The 18,663-nt window shown below is 42.5% G+C and overlaps 1 protein-coding gene across 3 annotated transcripts in view; it reads left to right on the forward strand.

The window, feature by feature from the left end:
- The window catches only part of LOC123181753 (serine/threonine-protein kinase TOR), a 29,560-nt gene extending 15,562 nt beyond the window's left edge, over positions 1–13,998 (forward strand). For all 3 annotated transcript variants that reach the window (XM_044594084.1, XM_044594086.1, XM_044594085.1), the window contains exons 29-59: positions 157–309; positions 376–528; positions 618–689; positions 786–920; positions 996–1,057; positions 1,271–1,377; positions 1,672–1,781; positions 1,867–2,040; positions 2,123–2,188; positions 2,873–2,941; positions 3,012–3,122; positions 3,207–3,347; positions 3,436–3,564; positions 3,652–3,817; positions 3,892–4,106; positions 5,519–5,725; positions 6,611–6,724; positions 6,802–6,993; positions 7,237–7,317; positions 7,396–7,470; positions 7,548–7,614; positions 8,044–8,204; positions 8,776–8,949; positions 9,048–9,176; positions 9,276–9,359; positions 9,439–9,500; positions 9,589–9,661; positions 9,817–9,951; positions 12,974–13,147; positions 13,232–13,497; positions 13,787–13,998. In XM_044594084.1, coding sequence (XP_044450019.1) covers positions 157–309; positions 376–528; positions 618–689; positions 786–920; positions 996–1,057; positions 1,271–1,377; positions 1,672–1,781; positions 1,867–2,040; positions 2,123–2,188; positions 2,873–2,941; positions 3,012–3,122; positions 3,207–3,347; positions 3,436–3,564; positions 3,652–3,817; positions 3,892–4,106; positions 5,519–5,725; positions 6,611–6,724; positions 6,802–6,993; positions 7,237–7,317; positions 7,396–7,470; positions 7,548–7,614; positions 8,044–8,204; positions 8,776–8,949; positions 9,048–9,176; positions 9,276–9,359; positions 9,439–9,500; positions 9,589–9,661; positions 9,817–9,951; positions 12,974–13,147; positions 13,232–13,497; positions 13,787–13,805 — 3,876 coding nt within the window. In that variant the 3' untranslated portion in view covers positions 13,806–13,998. The remainder of the gene's footprint in view (positions 1–156; positions 310–375; positions 529–617; positions 690–785; positions 921–995; positions 1,058–1,270; positions 1,378–1,671; positions 1,782–1,866; positions 2,041–2,122; positions 2,189–2,872; positions 2,942–3,011; positions 3,123–3,206; positions 3,348–3,435; positions 3,565–3,651; positions 3,818–3,891; positions 4,107–5,518; positions 5,726–6,610; positions 6,725–6,801; positions 6,994–7,236; positions 7,318–7,395; positions 7,471–7,547; positions 7,615–8,043; positions 8,205–8,775; positions 8,950–9,047; positions 9,177–9,275; positions 9,360–9,438; positions 9,501–9,588; positions 9,662–9,816; positions 9,952–12,973; positions 13,148–13,231; positions 13,498–13,786) is intronic.
- Positions 13,999–18,663: the final 4,665 nt, after the last annotated feature.

Genomic DNA, 18,663 nt, shown 5'->3' on the forward strand with positions numbered 1-18,663 from the left:
TTTCTTTCTCTGTTGTAGTCACTAGGTAGTAGATTGTTGTAATTGATGGTTTTGCTTCTGTTCGAGAAAAATGATTGACAACCTGTATTGTTCATCTGCTCTTTCATGTAGCCCTATATTTTTCTTATACTTAATTTAGACTTTTGGTTGCTGCAGGTCAACGATGTTCGGTTGAGAAGTGCTGGCGAGGCTTCTCAGAGAAGTACTAGAGAAGATTGGGCTGAATGGATGAGGCACTTTAGTATTGCACTTCTCAAAGAGTCACCATCTCCAGCTCTACGCACTTGTGCAAGGCTAGCACAGCTTCAGGTAAAGCAGTTGTTCTTTATAATGTGTTGATCATGCTGTGAATTATTTTCTGACAGAAATATTCAGCCCTCTGTTGGACGCGAGTTGTTTGCTGCGGGTTTTGCAAGTTGCTGGGCCCAAATGACCGAATCATCCCAAGAGCAACTAGTGAGAAGTCTCAAGACAGCATTCTCATCTCAAAACATACCACCAGAAATTCTTGCAACGCTGTTGAACTTGGTAAGTTTGGTCATAGGATTTTTGTATACAAAATTTACAATTCATTTGTCATGCTGTTTCTTTTATTAATTGTCCGCTTCTGTAAGTAGGCAGAGTTTATGGAACATGATGAGAAGCCTCTTCCAATTGATACTAGGCTGCTTGGCGCACTTGCTGAGAAGGTTAGCTGTATTGTTACTCTTTGTGTGTCTTTGGCAAACTATTAAGATCTTCATGACCATGTGTGTTTTATTGAAACTTCTGAACTATTTTTTCAGTGTCGAGCATATGCAAAAGCCCTCCATTATAAAGAAATGGAGTTTGAAGCTGTATGTTCAAAGAAGATGGGTGCAAATCCTGTTACAGTGGTTGAATCCCTTATTCATATTAACAATCAACTGCACCAGCATGAGGTTGGTCCTTGTGTCATGTGAAAGGATAAAGGAGTAATCTATATAGTTTTTAAACCTTTTTTTTAATTTCTACAGGCAGCTATTGGAATACTGACTTACTCACAACAGCATCTAGAAGTTCAGTTGAAGGAATCCTGGTATATGCCAGTTTACTACTACACCTATAACCCCGTTGCCAAAGAATCATTTTCTCACATTTATTATGATCCTTATCTGGCATTTATAATTAGTACTTCTAAACTAATGGCTTTGAATGATAAATATGGTTGAGAACTTGCTAAAATAAGACCCATCATTTTTAATGATTCAAGTTTCTTGTTTCAATATCTGTTTAATTTTGTGTAATGTAGGTATGAGAAATTGCACCGTTGGGATGAGGCCCTAAGGGCATATACCATGAAGTCATCTCAAGCATCTGGCCCTTTACAACACAGCCAAAATTTGGATGCTACATTGGGTATGGCCATTACTTATTCTTTACTGCATCATACCCTCCTTCCCAAAGACTTGTCACTTTCCAATCCTGAGAAACAGTTTCCAGAATACCATTTTGAAAATTCTCAGATCCTCCACTAGGGCACCCTTGTTATTGGCTTATTGTGGAAGTCATTTTCTGTTCAAATATGATTGTGCACGTAAAAGAAAAATAAAGAAAACCACATAGCGAGTTATTTATGTCTAATAATTCATATATGAATCTTCTTTAGTATACATAGCAAATGTAACCAGCTCAGAATCATGCTTATGTTAGGGAGGATGAGGTGCCTAGCATCCTTGGCTCGGTGGGAAGATTTAAGCACATTATGCAGGGAGCAATGGACTGGTGCAGAACCGCCTGCTCGACTGGAAATGGCTCCAATGGTTGTGGATAAATCTTCTTGTCCATTTATAGATAACTTTTAACAGGTGAACTTAATTTTTCTTCTTTTTGTTTCTGTTCCTATAGGCTGCAAATGCTGCTTGGCATATGGGTGAGTGGGACCAGATGTCTGAATATGTTTCTCGTCTGGATGATGGGGACGAAAACAAGCTCCGCTCGTTGGGTAACACAACTGCTAGTGGTGATGGAAGCAGTAATGGTGCTTTCTTTAGGGCTGTTCTTTCAGTTCGTTGCAAAAAGGTGGAGCATGTTCCTATTTTGAACTCTGATTACATTCTTTCCATAATTTGATCATAGTTTGGTTTTTTGTGTTCCGTTACAGTATGAAGAAGCTCGTGTATATGTTGAGAGAGCTCGGCGGTGTTTGGCAACTGAACTTGCACCATTGGTATGACACAGCCATATATTCCTTTGTATAATTTCAATGATTCAAGTTTTGTCTAAATTTATTTTCATTACTATATTATTCATATTTTGGAAATATTTTGTGTACAGTGGTTTTCATATTTGCCAAAGCTAACCGATGATTACGTTGTGATTTTATGCAACAAAGCAACCACAAACTGACTCTCATACATCTGAATTGCTAATAGTAAACGGTGTGTTTCTTGGGTCTTGCTTTATAGCTGAGACTGGCAGTATATGTGTAACAAGAGGCATTTGGTACTGATGAAATATCTTGCTTTATAGTATATGTGTAGCAATTAGAGGGGAACTTTTGGAACTGATACATTCTATAAGATACAAGTATAGATGAAATAACTAGTCTTTATACTTCTACAGTGTATTATTTTTAGCACTTACAATGAGCTTATCTGTTCTCAGAGGGTGTTTCTCTAATTATATCTCAAGAATTTAATTGGTTTACATACCTGGTGTTCTCTTTTACATGAAAGAAAAAGTGTGATCTTTTCATCGTTTGGCCCTATATGGGGGGTCTTCTTGTGATGAACAGTCTGCACTTTCATAAGTCTGTGATAACTGTGTTTCCATCCAAAAAAGGTTTATTAACTGCTCACAAATCCGTTTTGCCCTTCTGTATACCCATACTTGTTCGTTACCAATTTGCTAGGTACTTGAGAGTTATGAGCGTGCTTATAATAACATGGTGCGGGTTCAGCAGCTTTCAGAACTCGAAGAGGTATTCTAATTTTGGTTTATGTTCTGAAGAAGTTAGTTACTGTTTTACTAACAAACGGTGTGTAATTCAGGTGATTGATTACTGCACTCTTCCGATGGAAAGTCCAATTGCTGATGGGCGAAGGGAACTTATCCGTAATATGTGGAATGAGCGCATTAAAGGAACAAAACGGAACGTTGAGGTTATATGATGTATTTGCTTAAGAATAGTGTGTTGTAGCCTGTATGGTTCTTATTCTCCATATTGACTTCAAAAATTTACTCAGGTGTGGCAAGCCCTACTTGCTGTTAGAGAGTTGGTTCTTCCTCCTAATGAAGACAGAGATACCTGGATAAGATTTGCTAAACTTTGCTGGAAGAGTGGACGTATTAGTCAGGCTAAATCTACTTTAGTCAAACTTTTACAGGTGAAAATACTAGTTATTATTAATTAGTGTGCCTGTTTAACTCTGCAATCCTCTCTATAAAAGAAATAATTTCTTATACCACATGCAGTTTGATCCTGAATCTTCTCCTGAGTTGACACTGTATCATGCACATCCTCAAGTAGTCCTGGCTTACCTGAAGTACCAGTATGCTGTTGGAGATGAGCTTAAACGAAAGGACGCATTTTCTAGGCTACAGGTGCTTGTTCTTGTACTCTGACAATACATGGCAGCACTCATATCTTCAAGTGTTTATACTGATATACCCTTGTTTCTGGTGAGATAGGATCTGTCAGTGCAGATTGCAACAGCCACAAATAGTTACTCTGGAATGCTAGTAAGCCATGGTGCTATATCAAGTGCTGGAGTACCACTTACTGCCCGTGTCTATTTGACACTTGCTAGCTGGAAGAGAGCACTGTCACCTGGATTGGATGATGATGCCATTCAAGGTCTAAAAAACTTCAGTTTTTTCCACTGTTTTCCTTTAATTTTATTTCAAATAGTTACGAATCTCTTTCTCCAGAAATATTGGTTTCCTACAAAAATGCCACATTAAGTGCCAAGGACTGGGGCAAGGCATGGCATTCGTGGGCTTTGTTCAACACTGAAGTCATGTCCCGATATACTTTGCGAGGCCGTCCAGATATAGCAGGAAAATATGTTGTTGCAGCAGTAACAGGATATTTCTACTCTATTGCGTGTGCATCTACAACTAAAGGTGTCGATGATAGCTTGCAGGTAGATATTTTTTTTCTTTCTGTTTTTTGTTCTGCGAAGTAGATTCTGAGCAAAGGCTTTATATAGTGGCTGATCCCATCGCATTTCAAAAATGCTTTTACACCCTTCCCAATGTTTGAGAAGAGCAAAAACTCAAATTACAATATTATGTTGTTTAGTCATGTTCCTACTATATTTATAAGTCTTGAAAGGTGATATATGCGGGATCATAGCCATACAACAAATGACTAGCAGCATCTCTGACTTGGTCAAGTATAAGTGGTAATGAACAGACGTGAAATATCTGGAGTGGCAATTGGTCTGATCACCTTTTGGGGAGAAGATTTCCCAGGCTGCACTCCTTTGCCCTTGATCATCTCTTTGGTCCAGGATGTACTTGTTACCCAAGAGCCCTTAGATCTTTTTCATCTTCAGCTCTCCAGCCAGGCCTTTGATGAATTCCGTGAGTTCAGGCAATTCTTGACCAACCTTCATTGTTCCCCTAATGTTGCTGATTCTTGTTCTTTCTCATGGGTTGCAAGTTTTTCCTTCTCTAAAATCTATAGTCCACTTTCAGCACATTGAATTTGCCTGGCTCCTTCTAAATGATAGACTTAATACAAAGGAAGTACTCTCCTAAGCTGAAAAGGCTTTGCCTGGCTCCTTCTAAATGATAGACTTAATACAAAGGACATCCTCCAACGTCACTAATTTAATCCTCCTGGAGGCTCTGATTGTCTGCAACTTGGATACCCTGGAAACTCGTGATCATCTCTTCTGGTTATGTAGCTTCAGCTCCTCCTGCTGGAATGCTCTTGATTTGCGCCTCAATCTCCCATGGAGGAAGTTATCTTCAGGGTGAAGCTCAAGTTCAACAAGGTCTTCTTTCAGATCACGACGGTTGCAGCTTGAAATATTTGGGAGCAAAGAAAATTTTGAAGTCTTTAGCAACATCCCCTAGTAGGGCCACTTGTTTGTTTTGTTTCAAGAAAGATCCCTCTTCCTTCTTTCTTACGGATGAAGGATGAGCTTGCCATCCCTCTAAGGTCCCTTGGATGAGTCTCTCCCCATGGCCTGGTACTTGCCTGCCTTCTGCCCCTTCTTGTACAGCCGTCCCTCGTTCTTTCCTCCTTTGTACAGCCCCTCTCTTGTAAATATCTATCTTTAAAAAGGGCAGCCCGGTGCATGTAGCTCCCGCTCACAGGGTCCGGTGAAGGGTCTGACCACTTTGGGTCTTTTGTAAATATCTTTCTTTATATTAATAAAATTTACTGTGGGGGGCCTCCTCTACATCTTAAAATAATCATTCCGCTACATCTTGGTGGCATGGAAAAAAAATATTATGCCACTTTGAGATGACTGCCTAAAAATAGTTTTCTCTAATTCCTTGCTTTTTCAATAATATATTTAAATGATTATGTTTACTTTTGTAGGATATTCTCCGTCTCTTGACTCTTTGGTTCAACCATGGGGCAACCTCAGAGGTTCAAATGGCATTGGAGAAAGGCTTTACACTTGTCAAGATCGAAATGTGGTTGGTTGTGCTACCCCAGATAATTGCCAGGATTCATTCAAACAATAGAATAGTTAGAGAACTGATACAAGAATTGCTAGTTCGAATTGGAAAGGGGCATCCGCAGGTCCGCAATTTTCTTCTTAGGCTGATAAACTTTGGCTATGATTTGGATGTTCAATTAGTGTATCTGTGCTGCTTTCTTGTGAAATTTACTAGGTTTCTGCATTGCTATAGCGACTGTCATAGAATCACAGTTGTTGCTTTAATAACTAAGTGACACAAGATGACCTATCTCCCTATCCGGTGATCTAAAGAAACGACTAAAAGAATAAAGGAGTCGAATAGTAAAGAACAAGGAGACCTACCAGGCATTAGCGTCCAGTGGCATTCGTTTAAAGAAGAACAATCAAAACACAAGTAAACGGTTCACTCTCCGGGATAAATTTTGCCTCACAGGGTCGAGCCCTGGCGAGCGGTCTGGTGCCAGCACACCCCTACCTACTGAGTAATGCTTGGTTCTTGTTGCATTCCTCATTTTTAGTTCGATCCATGCTCACCTCCAGTTTTGCTGCCTTTTGTTTGTGTTAACGACTTGTATAAGGTGGCTGCAAAGTTAGTAGTACTGTTTGTGTTTTTTAGTGTTCAGGTTTGTTGTTTCATGCTTACTTTTGTCCAGGATTCCTTATGCTTTGTGTGTGTATGTGTGTGAATTGCTCGTTGGGTCTTGTCTGCCAGGAGCTGACTGGTTCTGGTGTTTCCCTGTGATAATAACTATATTCTCCTTTTGTGTCTTTTCAGAATTTTCAAGTTTCCTTAGCTTTATAGTTCTTTTGTTTGTTTGAAATATAACCTATGTACCTGAATACTGCTGTGTACCATCCATACTTGTTGGAACCAGTTTGACTGATAACTGGCCATTATATCCAACTGAAAGGATGACCTTGCTTTTTTTAATTATGTTGGGATTATTCTAATTTAGTTTTGCCAATTCCTTGACATTTTTTACCAGGCATTGATGTATCCTCTTTTGGTTGCTTGCAAATCAATAAGTATATTAAGGCAACGTGCAGCACAGGAGGTCGTTGATAAGATCCGCAAGCATAGTGGAGGCCTTGTTGATCAGGTTAGCATCAGTATCTGTTAAGCTTCTACGGAAGACACATAGCCCGCTCCTGACTTTGTTGATGTTGGTTGCTCCAGGCGCAGCTTGTTTCAAAGGAACTGATACGAGTTGCCATTTTGTGGCATGAGATGTGGCATGAAGCTCTTGAGGAAGCTAGCAGGATGTATTTTGGTGAGCACAATATCGATGGAATGCTTGCGGTACTTGAGCCATTGCATGCAATGCTTGAGAGAGGGGCTGAGACAATAAAAGAGAACACTTTCATTCAGGTAGTGCCGTCACCAAACTTTCCTCCAGTCCCCATCACAGTATATCGTAACACAAATATATTTCTCTTGCTAATGTTTGGGTTACTATTCATGAAAATGCATTTTGTCCTTACATCTTGGTCTGTTTTATACAGTAAATCATTTGGTGCCTTCATCCCATTCAATTATCAACTTGACATTGAACATCAAATTCAGTTTGTTATGTTAAGTGTTTAATAGCTTATGCTATTGAAACTTATCCAGGCCTATGGACATGAATTACTTGAAGCCCACGAATGCTGCTTAAAATATCGCGCTACTGGAGAGGATGCTGAGCTAACTAAGGTATATAAGAGTGTCAATACAATAATTTCTGTATTGTGTCTTCTTGAGTCTGCTGAGGATGACTTCTGTGTTCTTTAGGCATGGGATTTGTATTACCATGTTTTCAGAAGAATCGACAAACAGCTTCCAAGTCTTACAACTCTTGATTTGCATGTAAGCATGTTATATGATTGTTTTCCTGCAGTTTGTTTCCTTTAGCTCCTTGATTGAACATTTGATGTCTCTTTCAGTCTGTTTCACCTGAGCTGCTCAAATGTCGAAAGTTGGAGCTTGCTGTACCAGGAACTTATTCTGCAGGTATTCCACAGGGTTATACCATATATTTTAAATTTTAGTTCTCTACTTCTTACGGTACCTAGTACTCTTTTCTTTTGCCTTACCAATTCTACAGAACTCACAATTGTGAGATGAATTATTTGTAGCATACATGGGTTATTTGTACCAAGTACCCCAACATTTTAATTACCCACTAGTTTGTGTTATGTCATCAACATCCCTTGTCTATGATAGATCCCTACTGGAACCATCCAATAAAATGTTAAGTGATGGCAACAATAAGACAATTTGTTTAGATTGAAAAACGTGCTTTTCATTTGGTTGTATAAGAATTCTGACAGTAAGAATTAAACTTTTCTTCCTTATTCACCAGTATTGAGTATTTTATTCTGCAATTGATTGTTAAATTGACTTAGAATTCTGACATTAAGAATTAAACTTTGCTTCCAGATTCACCACTAGTGACTATCGAGTATTTTGTTCCGCAATTGATTGTTATTACATCCAAACAAAGACCAAGGAAACTGACAATTCATGGAAGTGATGGCGAGGATTATGCATTCTTGCTTAAAGGTCATGAAGATTTAAGACAAGATGAACGCGTTATGCAGGTTTGTATCTAGATTGCAAGTCTCTTTCACGCTGATTTCTGATGTTTTAGTAGCAATAGAGCATGGAGTAGCAAGCATATTTTTATATGTTGTGCCCATGAATAGTTTTGTCCTCCACTGTCCCCTTACCTGAGGCCAGTTCTTTGTTTTCCCCGCACCCTTGTGGTTTACCATCTGAACAGTAACCGATTCCTCATCATTATATCTTTATTTGTTTTACCTAAGGCCAGTTTTTTTTTTCCGTATCTTGATCTGAAATAGGCAGCTTGAAAAACACCACTACTCCAAAACAAAAACTGTTCACATGCCCATGCGTAGTTAACTAGCCTGATCTTACATAGTGATGCACAGTTTGAACTTATATGAATGCTTAGTTAACAAACTGTTCTTTGAAGTCCTGATAATACTGATGTATTGTTGATAAGCTGGAGCCCCTCTCTGGCATTGATGCAATTAACACTTGGGGCATAATCTGTTAATCTGGTGGTGTCTTCGCAAGCTGAAATAGCCTCTAGATATTACAAGCTACCAACAAAAAATATGTGTCTAAAGACCTTTCCTCTTCACTTAGCTTTTTGGTCTGGTGAATACTCTCCTGGAGAACTCAAGGAAAACATCAGAGAAAGATTTGTCGATCCAAAGATATGCTGTTATTCCCTTGTCTCCTAACAGTGGATTAATTGGATGGGTACCTAATTGTGACACGCTTCATGCTCTGATCCGTGAATACAGAGATGCAAGGAAGGTTAGTCTGCCTCAATAATTTGTTTCCTTCTGAAAGAAGATAAACGTGTTTTGCTTGATGTCATTTGTCAATTGATTTCCCTCATCTTCTTTGTTCAGATTTTCTTAAATCAAGAGCACAGACTTATGTTGGCGTTTGCACCCGATTATGACCACTTACCCCTCATCGCGAAGGTGGAAGTATTTCAGCATGCTCTGCAGAATACCGAAGGAAATGACCTTGCAAAGGTACTATGCTGTCTCTAGTCACTGCACTATGAAAAGAGCTCGCTGATTTTGATGCTTTCTGGTGACGATATTTAATCTGCCTGAACAAAATTGTGATAGGTTCTCTGGCTGAAAAGTCGAACATCCGAAGTATGGCTTGAGCGGCGTACAAATTATACAAGAAGCCTGGCTGTTATGAGCATGGTATGAATTACTGCTATGATATGTGTTTTCATATGAGATATTCCTTTCGACTTAAGATGATGAAAATGTAATTTTGCAGGCTGGCTATTTGCTTGGGTTAGGAGATCGGCATCCAAGCAATCTTATGTTAGATCGTTTTAGGTAATTTCTATGAAGCTTGAAGTAACCATATGAATGTTGTGAATTTGTTTTTGTTGTCTTGAGGTCTAATAATAATTTTTTGCTTCAGTGGGAAAATTTTACACATTGACTTTGGAGACTGTTTCGAGGCATCAATGAATCGAGAAAAGTTCCCTGAAAAAGTAAGTAGTCCGTGTTCTGTGCTTTATTCCTTGCCAATCACCTGATAGGTTGATGCTATAGTTTTGTTGAGTCTTATCTTGTATTGTAACTGTTATTGAATGCGTGGCATTTTAACTTTTTTTTACTGCACTCACATTTTGTATGTATGGTGTAGGTACCATTCCGTTTGACTAGAATGCTCGTGAAAGCTATGGAAGTTAGTGGTATTGAGGGTACTTTCAGAACAACTTGTGAAAATGTGATGCAAGTCCTCCGAACAAACAAGGACAGCGTCATGGCTATGATGGAGGTAAGTAATACATATTCTATAGCCCGTAGCACCTTTGCCTGGCCAATATTATATACTCCATCCGTACCAAAATATAGTGCTTATTAGATATTTTTGAAAGCCAAACTTTGTAAACTTTGACCAAGTATATTGAAAAATGTTTCGATATTAGAATGCCAAATCAATACCATTGGATTCATTCATGAAATATATTTTCATATGATGTATATTTGGTATTATAGATATAGATTTTTTTTTAATAAAATAAGTCAAAGTTTGTGAAGCTTGACTTCTACGACACCAACACGCACTATATTCTGAGGTGGAATGTGTATTTAATATTGAAATAAAAATAATCCGCTTTTTTAGACCCTAAGATTTGCCTCAAGTTCACATTTCATCCTAACATTTTAAAACCGTCTAAAATGGACCTTGAGCTTTTAAACAGTCCACTTTACCCCCTTATCTGATTTTAGGGCATCTCCAACGACATTACCCCAATCCGCCCCTAAACATCCGGACATGCCTGTCCACATGATTTTTGCCATCCAATGCCATCCTGCAAACGTCCGCGTCCGAATTCTCGCAAACAGGAACCAAACTGGGTGGACCTTTGCGGGTGTCTGGGACGTCCAGACGTCCCCCACGTACGCGTCCGATTGCGCGGTCCTACCGGAAGTCATGCTATGTGTCTCGCCCGCGAACATTCTCCGTACATTTATGCCGCTCCATGCTGCCGGTCAGACCGACATGACCGGATGGGAGGGCAGCGCCGCTTCAATGCGAGCATACGGCGACCGAGAAGCCTACTCGGGCCGCTGAGCTGCATTGAAGTGACGTCGGTCTGCCCGCCCTAGATATTCAAGCAGGCAGGCGGCGGCGTCCAAACCCATCTCTCCACACAACGCCGGCTCTCATCTCCTCTCCACTCAGTGCCGCGTCCCAGATCCTCTCTCGTCCTCTCCTCGACTGGGTGATGGGCAAGTCCGCCGCCAGCGGCTGGTTCTTTGCGCCGGTCGGTGGATCTTCCTCTAGATCGCGGCACCGCCGCGCATAATCTCCAGGGCCGTCATCCTCCACCGCGTTGTCGACGAAGGAGGTCTGCTCTCCTCGGACGCCGAGGAGTAGTAGCAGTCGCCCCTCCTCGTGGAGGCCGGCTCGAAGTATGAGGAATTCCAGGCGTAGCTAGAGGTCCAGCTCGAGGGCGCCGCCACGTCAAGCAGAATGAGCCGCAACCCCGCAATTGCGGCGTCTAGTGAAGGAGCCATCGTCGCCGCCAAGCAGCACGTTCGACCGCTTCCAACCGGGGTCCCCGTCGTTCCGTGTCAGGCATGGCAAGGAGGTGGCACCGCCCCGGTGAAGGAAGAGGAGCTCGGCAACACCGTCGCCAACGCGCGATCGCATCCCCCACTACCTTGGTGGCCAACAGGGCGGCTGCTGAGCAGACGCGCCAGGCGGCGTTTGCCATGTCCGACATTGCACCGAACTGGGTCCTCGTGGACCCAGACCTCGCGTTGGTCTTGGCCGTCCGCCCGCTGCCGCCTCAGTGACCAGCTCATCATAATTGGGATGGTCAGGTCCCTGCAGGCCACCCCTCTCCTCGGCTGCAAGGGCAAGGCCAGGGGCGGACGACGACGAGGAAGAGGTCACCGTCCAGTACCTTGTGTAGTTTAGTTCAGTTCTCTTTAAATTTAATTTGAAAGGAAGAGGTCACCGTCCAGTACCTTGTGTAGTTTAGTTCAGTTCTCTTTAAATTTAATTTGAACTTATCCAATTTCATCTGGTTTGCTTGCAGTATATCGAACTTTCTTAAATTTCGTCCGTTTTTCAATTTGCGTTTGTAATGTTGCGGGCGTTTGCTGGGTGCGGTTGGATGGCCAGCTCCAGTATCCGTGCCCGTGTCTGATTTGTGGTACGCCGTTGGAAATGCCCTTAAAACGGTTTTCATCCTATGTGGTGCCCATGTGATAGTATTTATTTTAGCAAACAATCTGATTTTATTAATTAATCGGACAAAGTGCCAAAGGGCACTTACTTAAACACGAACAACAATGACCCATGATAAGGTACTTAAAAGTAGGGGTGAGCATTTGGTTCTCTGGGTTTTTTGGTTTAGTTTCTTGTGTTTACAATTATTATTTTTATTTAAATCAACAAGCAAATTAGCCCGTGAGTTATTGGGAGCCGAAAGTTCGGTTAACAGACCAAAACAACGACTAAATAAGATTAAGAAATGAGAGGAGAATATGGCATCACAGCCGTTTGCTTTATCTCATAAACGAAAAAAAGCTTGATCTCCGCCGAGGTGGTCATGGTTAGCTAAGCAGCAGTGTTGGGAAGGTGAAGTCGGGACGCGCCATGGCAGCAGCCTGGGAGGAAGCAGGACAGCAAGACTACAGGAGGCTGGTGGTGGGGAGTAGAAAGAGCCGATAGCACCCATGACTTGAGCAGTTTTTTCATCTTTTGCATCTCCGTGTCTCTGGTGAAAACATTGCAGAAGACAGAACTTGCACAAGCTGTACTAGCTCAAAGGTTTTAAAGAGCCACAATAGGTGAAACTTTTAGATCGTTGAACACACTGTGGCGAGGGATACACCCCTTGCGAGATAGGCAGTTGAACCACTACTTTGTTGTTGCACCGTTCAGACCAAAACAAACTTGACACCATCACCACCGCCACCTCCGGATTGAGAACCTTGGATCTGCTGGTCAAAAACAACTCAAGAACATATTAACGGTGTGGAAAAATTGGAAGTCAGACGGAGGCCCTTGGGAGGAAAGCCAGTACAAAACTCACGCAAATTGTTTTGCGCATAGATGAGTCCAAGAAGTTTTTGCCTGGGCAAAGCAAACTACACATGCACGTGTCTAAGCTCAGAGGGTCATCGTCACTCTGGCAACCCATGGTAGCTGCCCAGAGTTGCTGGCTCCGTTCATGGCTACTTATACATTTTTTCCTCAAACTGTTGTGCTCCTTCATGCTTCATCTCTTGTACCTAAACCAGTATGTTTGGTGATATTCTAATTTAATATTTATTTTCAGGCATTTGTACATGACCCGCTGATCAATTGGCGTTTGTTCAATTTCAATGAAGTTCCTCAAGTTTCAAACTATGGAAATGCTCATACTCATACAGTGGTCAGTAGTGAAGAAGCTGCTCCTAGTGAAGAGCTCATGCAGCCTCCTCGAGGAGCCCGCGAGAAGGAACTGCTACAGGTTGCGTCCTTTTCTCATGCTTGATTGTATTGTACTGTCCTAACCACATCCCTATAGTGGTGACCATTTATGTCGTTCATGCAGGCGGTCAATCAACTCGGTGACGCTAATGAGGTTTTAAACGAGCGTGCTGTAGCTGTCATGGCACGGATGAGTCACAAGCTAACAGGGCGTGACTTTTCTTCTGGATCAGCCTTGTCAGGCGCCGGCGGCTCAAGTCAACATGGCAGTGAACATTTAGCCTCAGTAGATGCTCGGGAGGTAGAACCTGGATTATCCGTGAAGGTTCAGGTTCAGAAGCTTATACTTCAAGCGACTTCACATGAAAATTTGTGCCAGAACTATGTCGGGTATGCGTTGTTATTCTTATACATGGATTTTATGCTCTTAGGGATAATATGTACCTATTCATGAGATATTGCACTTGCGAAAAAAAAAACGAAGTACCAAAATTTCGTATTGCACTAGTATAGCATTTTAGAAAGTGAAAAAGTAACACCATATTTGTGAAAAAGACAAAGTAATAGGTGCATAAGAAACCTAAGAGTATATTTGTATTTCTATCTAGTTTTAGCAACTTATGTTAGTTAACTATTTGAGTTTTGCCACGTCTCACTGTGTATGTATTCTGTTTGACAGGTGGTGCCCGTTTTGGTGAACTCCGGCAAAGCAGATCTCGTGTACGTACTGTAAATAACTTGTACATAGGTAGGCAGGTAGCTTGCTGTATCCCCTTTTTCAATGAACGTGTTGTATCCCAACGTGTGCAGTATTTTATGTAATCACATTTGGTAATGAAAGCTATCATCCGCCTTTTTATGTTATAATATGGAATTACTGTACTTTGCAAATGTTAGGCCTTGTACAATGCAAGATGCTTAGAGGAGGTGCTTAGAGAAATAAACTGTTTTTAGAAGCACTGGTGCTTATTCATAGAGGGATATAAGCACTGGTGCATAAGAAAAACTCGGTTTATTTTACTAAGCATCTTCCAGAGCTTAGATCGGGAGCAGATGCATACGAAAGGATGTTGTGATACCTCTAGTCGTTGAGCTGGTTAAAGTTTACTAAAAGGAGTTGCTTCACAAGATTGGGAGAAGTTGCATATAAAAGGAATCTTTGATGGCTCTAATTGTTGAGCTGGTTAAAGTGTCTTTTTATTTCTCTGTAGTTCTCCATTTTTTCCTCATAAAAATGGAATATTTTAGCTGAAATGCATTTCTCGTCCGTACTAACAGGGGATAATGTGAATCTTTAGAGCATCTACAACTAGAACCCTCAACTTACCCCAAAAGCCAAGATCGCCACACAACCAGCCAACTCAAACATTCGTGCTATCCGGCACCCCTCAACACAAGACATATCGCGTTCACATCCGCTCCAAATTTGACTGCCATTGCTCTTGTGTCTGAGCCATTGGCCTCCTCCAGCATTGCTCCCCGTTTGATTTTGCCATCCTAGATGTTGACGCTGAGTACCCCATCCCAGCCATGGACGACGCATTGGCGGAGTTCGTGGGGCTCCAGACCGCCGTTGCTTGCAAGGCGGAGGGGGAGCGGTGAGCTCAACAGCGTGTTTGGGAAGTTGCGGCGAAGGAGGCCGTCAACATGGACTTGTGCACATATGCTATTGTATTGCTTGCTTCGTTAGTTGCACATACCATTGGATCAATTTACGGATGGTAGTTTCATTGTGATGCATATTTGAGGACGCACACATGATGAAGATGATAAATGATGGTCAAGAGCCTATGCATTACAACTTGGGTGATACCAATTTCCCTATATTTGATGTTGGGCAAATATCGCGTAAAAAGAGAAGGTAGCAAAGGCAAGAGGTCCGGCATTCACAAGCAATGATGATATGTTTAACGGTGTCCTGGATAGGGGATAGGGGGTCTCTCACCACGTCATCTCCCGGCCAGGTGGGCCGAGCCGAGGACCCCCCATGTGGGTTCGCCAGAGGGCCACGTCGAGGTGGCCCATGGCTTATAAAAGGAAGCTGTCGAAGACTTGACGTATACTCCATGATATTAGAAATCATTCACAACACGTTCTCCTTGTACGTAACTGACTAGGATGTAATTCTAGCCCCGGTACGTATATAAATCGAGGGGTAGGGCACATAGATGACACACAACGATCTCATAGTAGATCACTTGTATTTTGTACTCCATCCCAAATCAATACAAACACAAGCATGACACGTGGTTTTATCTCGTAGGAGAGCCCGAACCTTGGAAAAAACTCAGGCCCCCCTCTTACCATTGTGTCAAGACACTTAGCTCAGGACCCCCTACCCGAGACCTGTTGGATTTGACTCCGTCGTTGGTGGCACATGCATGTCCCGCTAAGGAGTCACACAGATTCGATGGGGATCCAGATCGGTGAACAGATCGATGTAGGGTAACGCAGCAGAAAAGAAAAAAAATATGTACTATGTACACGCCCAGAGCCATTATGAGGATGCATACAAGGTTTGATTTGATCATTACCAACTTGTAGAGCAGCGGAAGGAGAGTTGTTGAAAATCGTCGGTGCAGATCCCCGCAGCTATATAGGATTTTACGACCTTCCAACTGCGAGGATTTTCTCCCTCGAGCAGTCCTCCGGACAGCCCCTCGAACCGAAGATCGAAATAATAACAAATAATATAGTTAACGGTTCCATTTCCCCCCTAAATTTGGCGTACGATCTCTCTATTGGGTTGCATTGGTGTCACCTATCCAACAGTGCTTCGCCGTCCAGAACTTATTCTTACCGGACACTAGACAACCTTTCGGTAGTACGAAACTATTTCGGGGAGGGAGAGAGAATGGCAGATCATTGCATGCCTTCGTGGTGAGAAACTTGGAGAGACTTCGGTGAGTTTGAGAGCTCCTCTCCTCCTCCTTTTATAGTGTGAGCAAGGGGTTGAGGGATGCCACATCCTAGATTTTTCCCAAATCCAGATTTTTCTCAAATCTAGTATGTTAAAAAATTTCACAAGGAATTAAAAGTTTCCTAGGAAATCCTTGCTTGAAATGCTAGTTAGCTAAAAATTGATGGGAACGTTGCATGAAAATCAAAAAAATTCCTATGAAACACCCAAGATCTAATCTAGGAGATGTATAACAACGAGAGGGGAGTGTGTCTACATACCCTTGCACACTGAAAGCATTAGCGTTGTAATGCGGTTGATGTACTCGTACTCTTCACAATCCAATCGCGATCCAATCCGATTTAGTGCCGAACGGACGGCTCCTCCAAGATTAGCACACGTTCAGCTCGATGGCGTCCTCTCCTTCTTGATCCAGCACGGAACCAACACGGTGGTATGGTGGTGGCAGCAACAATGAAATTCCGGCAGGGCTTCGCCAAGCGCGTACCGGAGGAAAGGTGGGAGAAGTTGGGAGCGACGGAGGGCAAGGGTGGAGGCTCCAGCTGCCCTCCCACCTCCCCACTATATATAGGGGTGCCGACCCTAGACCCTCCTCCAAGGGAGGGGGTGGCGGCCCTAGGGGGTGGCTTGCCACCCAAGTCAAGGGGGGCGTCCCCATCTAGGGTTTCCCCTTAGCCCTAGGCGCATGGGCCTCTTTGGGGGCTGATGCGCCTAGCCCAACTAGGTCAGGATCCCTCCTACATCGCATGTGGGTCCCCGGAGCTGGTGGAATCCCCCCACCCCGGTGGACCCCCGGAACCCTGAGGTGCCTCCGGTATGATATACACTTGTCGGCATGCCCTCGAACTTTTCCGGTGACCAAAACCAGACTTCTCATATATAATTATTTACCTCCAGAGCTCCTCGTGATATCCCGGATCCCATCTGGGACTCCGAATAACCTTCGAACTTTCCGCTATTAATATCTCAATACTACCCTAGCGCCACCGAACGTTAAGTGTGCGACCCTACGGGTTCGGAACATGTAGACATGACCGAGACTCCTCTCCGGTAAATAACCAACAGTGGAACCTGGATGCCCATATTTATTCCTACATATTCAATGAAGATCTTTATCGGTTGAACCTCGATGTCAAGGATTCAGTCAATCCCGTATGCAGTTCTCTTTCTTCGGCGATATGTTACTTGCCCGAGATTTGATCGTCGGTATCTTCATACCTAGTTCAATCTCATTACCGGCAAGTCTCCTTACTCGTTCCCTAATACAAGATCTCGTGACTAAACTCATTAGTCACATGAAGCTTCTTATGATTTTGTATTACCGAGAGGGCCAAGAGATATCTCTCCGTCACACGGAGTGACAAATCCCAGTCTCGATCCATGCAACTCAACAGACACCTTCGGAGATACCTATAGAGCACCTTTATGATCACCCAGTTACGATGTGACGTTTGATAGCACACAAAGTATTCCTCTAGTGTCCGGAGTGGCATGATCTCATGGTCTAATGAACTGATACTTGACATGAAGAAAGTTGTAGCAAATAACTAAACGATCTGATGCTAAGCTCACAGTTGGGTCTGTCCATCACATCATTCTCCTAATGATGTGATCCCATTATCAAATGACAACACATGTATATGGTTAGAAAACTTTAACCATCTTTGATCAACGAGCTAGTCTAGTAGAGGCTTACTAGGGACACTGTGTAGTTTATGTATTCACACATGTATTTAAGTTTCCGGTCAATAGAATTTCAGCATGAATAATAAAAATTTATCATGAACGGGAAATATGATAATAACCAATTTATTATTGCCTCTAGGGCATATTTCCAACAGTATCCCCACTTGCACTAGAGTCAATAATCTATATTACATCATAATGAATCTAACACCCATGGAGTCTTGGTGTTGATCATGTTTTGCTCGTGGAAGAGGTTTAGTCAACGGGTCTGCCACATTCAGATCCGTATGTACTTTGCAAAGTTCTATGTCTCCATCCTTAATGTAATTACGAATGGAGTAGAAGCGACGTTTGATGTGCTTGGTCTTCTTGTGAAACCTGGGCTCCTTGGCAATGGCAATGGCACCAGTGTTATCACAAAAGATAGTCATTGGATCCGATGCATTAGGTATCACCCCTAGGTCGGGTATGAACTCCTTCATCCAGACTCCTTGCGCTGCTTCCGAAGCAGCTATATACTCCGCTTCACATGTAGATCCCGCTACAACGCTCTGCTTGGAACTGCACCAACCGACTGCTCCACCATTCAAAATAAATACGTATCCGGTTTGTGACTTCGAGTCATCCATATCAGTGTCAAAGCTAGCATAGACGTAACCCTTTACGACGAGCTCTTTGTCACCTGCATAAATGAGAAACATGTCCTTAGTTCTCTTTAGGTACTTAAGGATATTTTTGACCGCTGTCCAGTGATCCACTCCTGGATTACTTTGGTACCTCCCTACCAGACTTATGGCACACATCAGGTCTGGTACACAACATGTCATACATTGTAGAGCCTATGGCTGAGGCATAGGGGATGACCTTCATCCCTTCTCTTTCTTCTGTCGTGGTCGGGCTTTGAGTCTGACTCAACTTCACACCTTGCAACACAGGCAAGAACCCTTTCT

The sequence above is a fragment of the Triticum aestivum genome, chromosome 1D (genome assembly GCF_018294505.1).
Source record: "Triticum aestivum cultivar Chinese Spring chromosome 1D, IWGSC CS RefSeq v2.1, whole genome shotgun sequence".
NCBI classification, from domain to species: Eukaryota; Viridiplantae; Streptophyta; class Magnoliopsida; order Poales; family Poaceae; genus Triticum; species Triticum aestivum.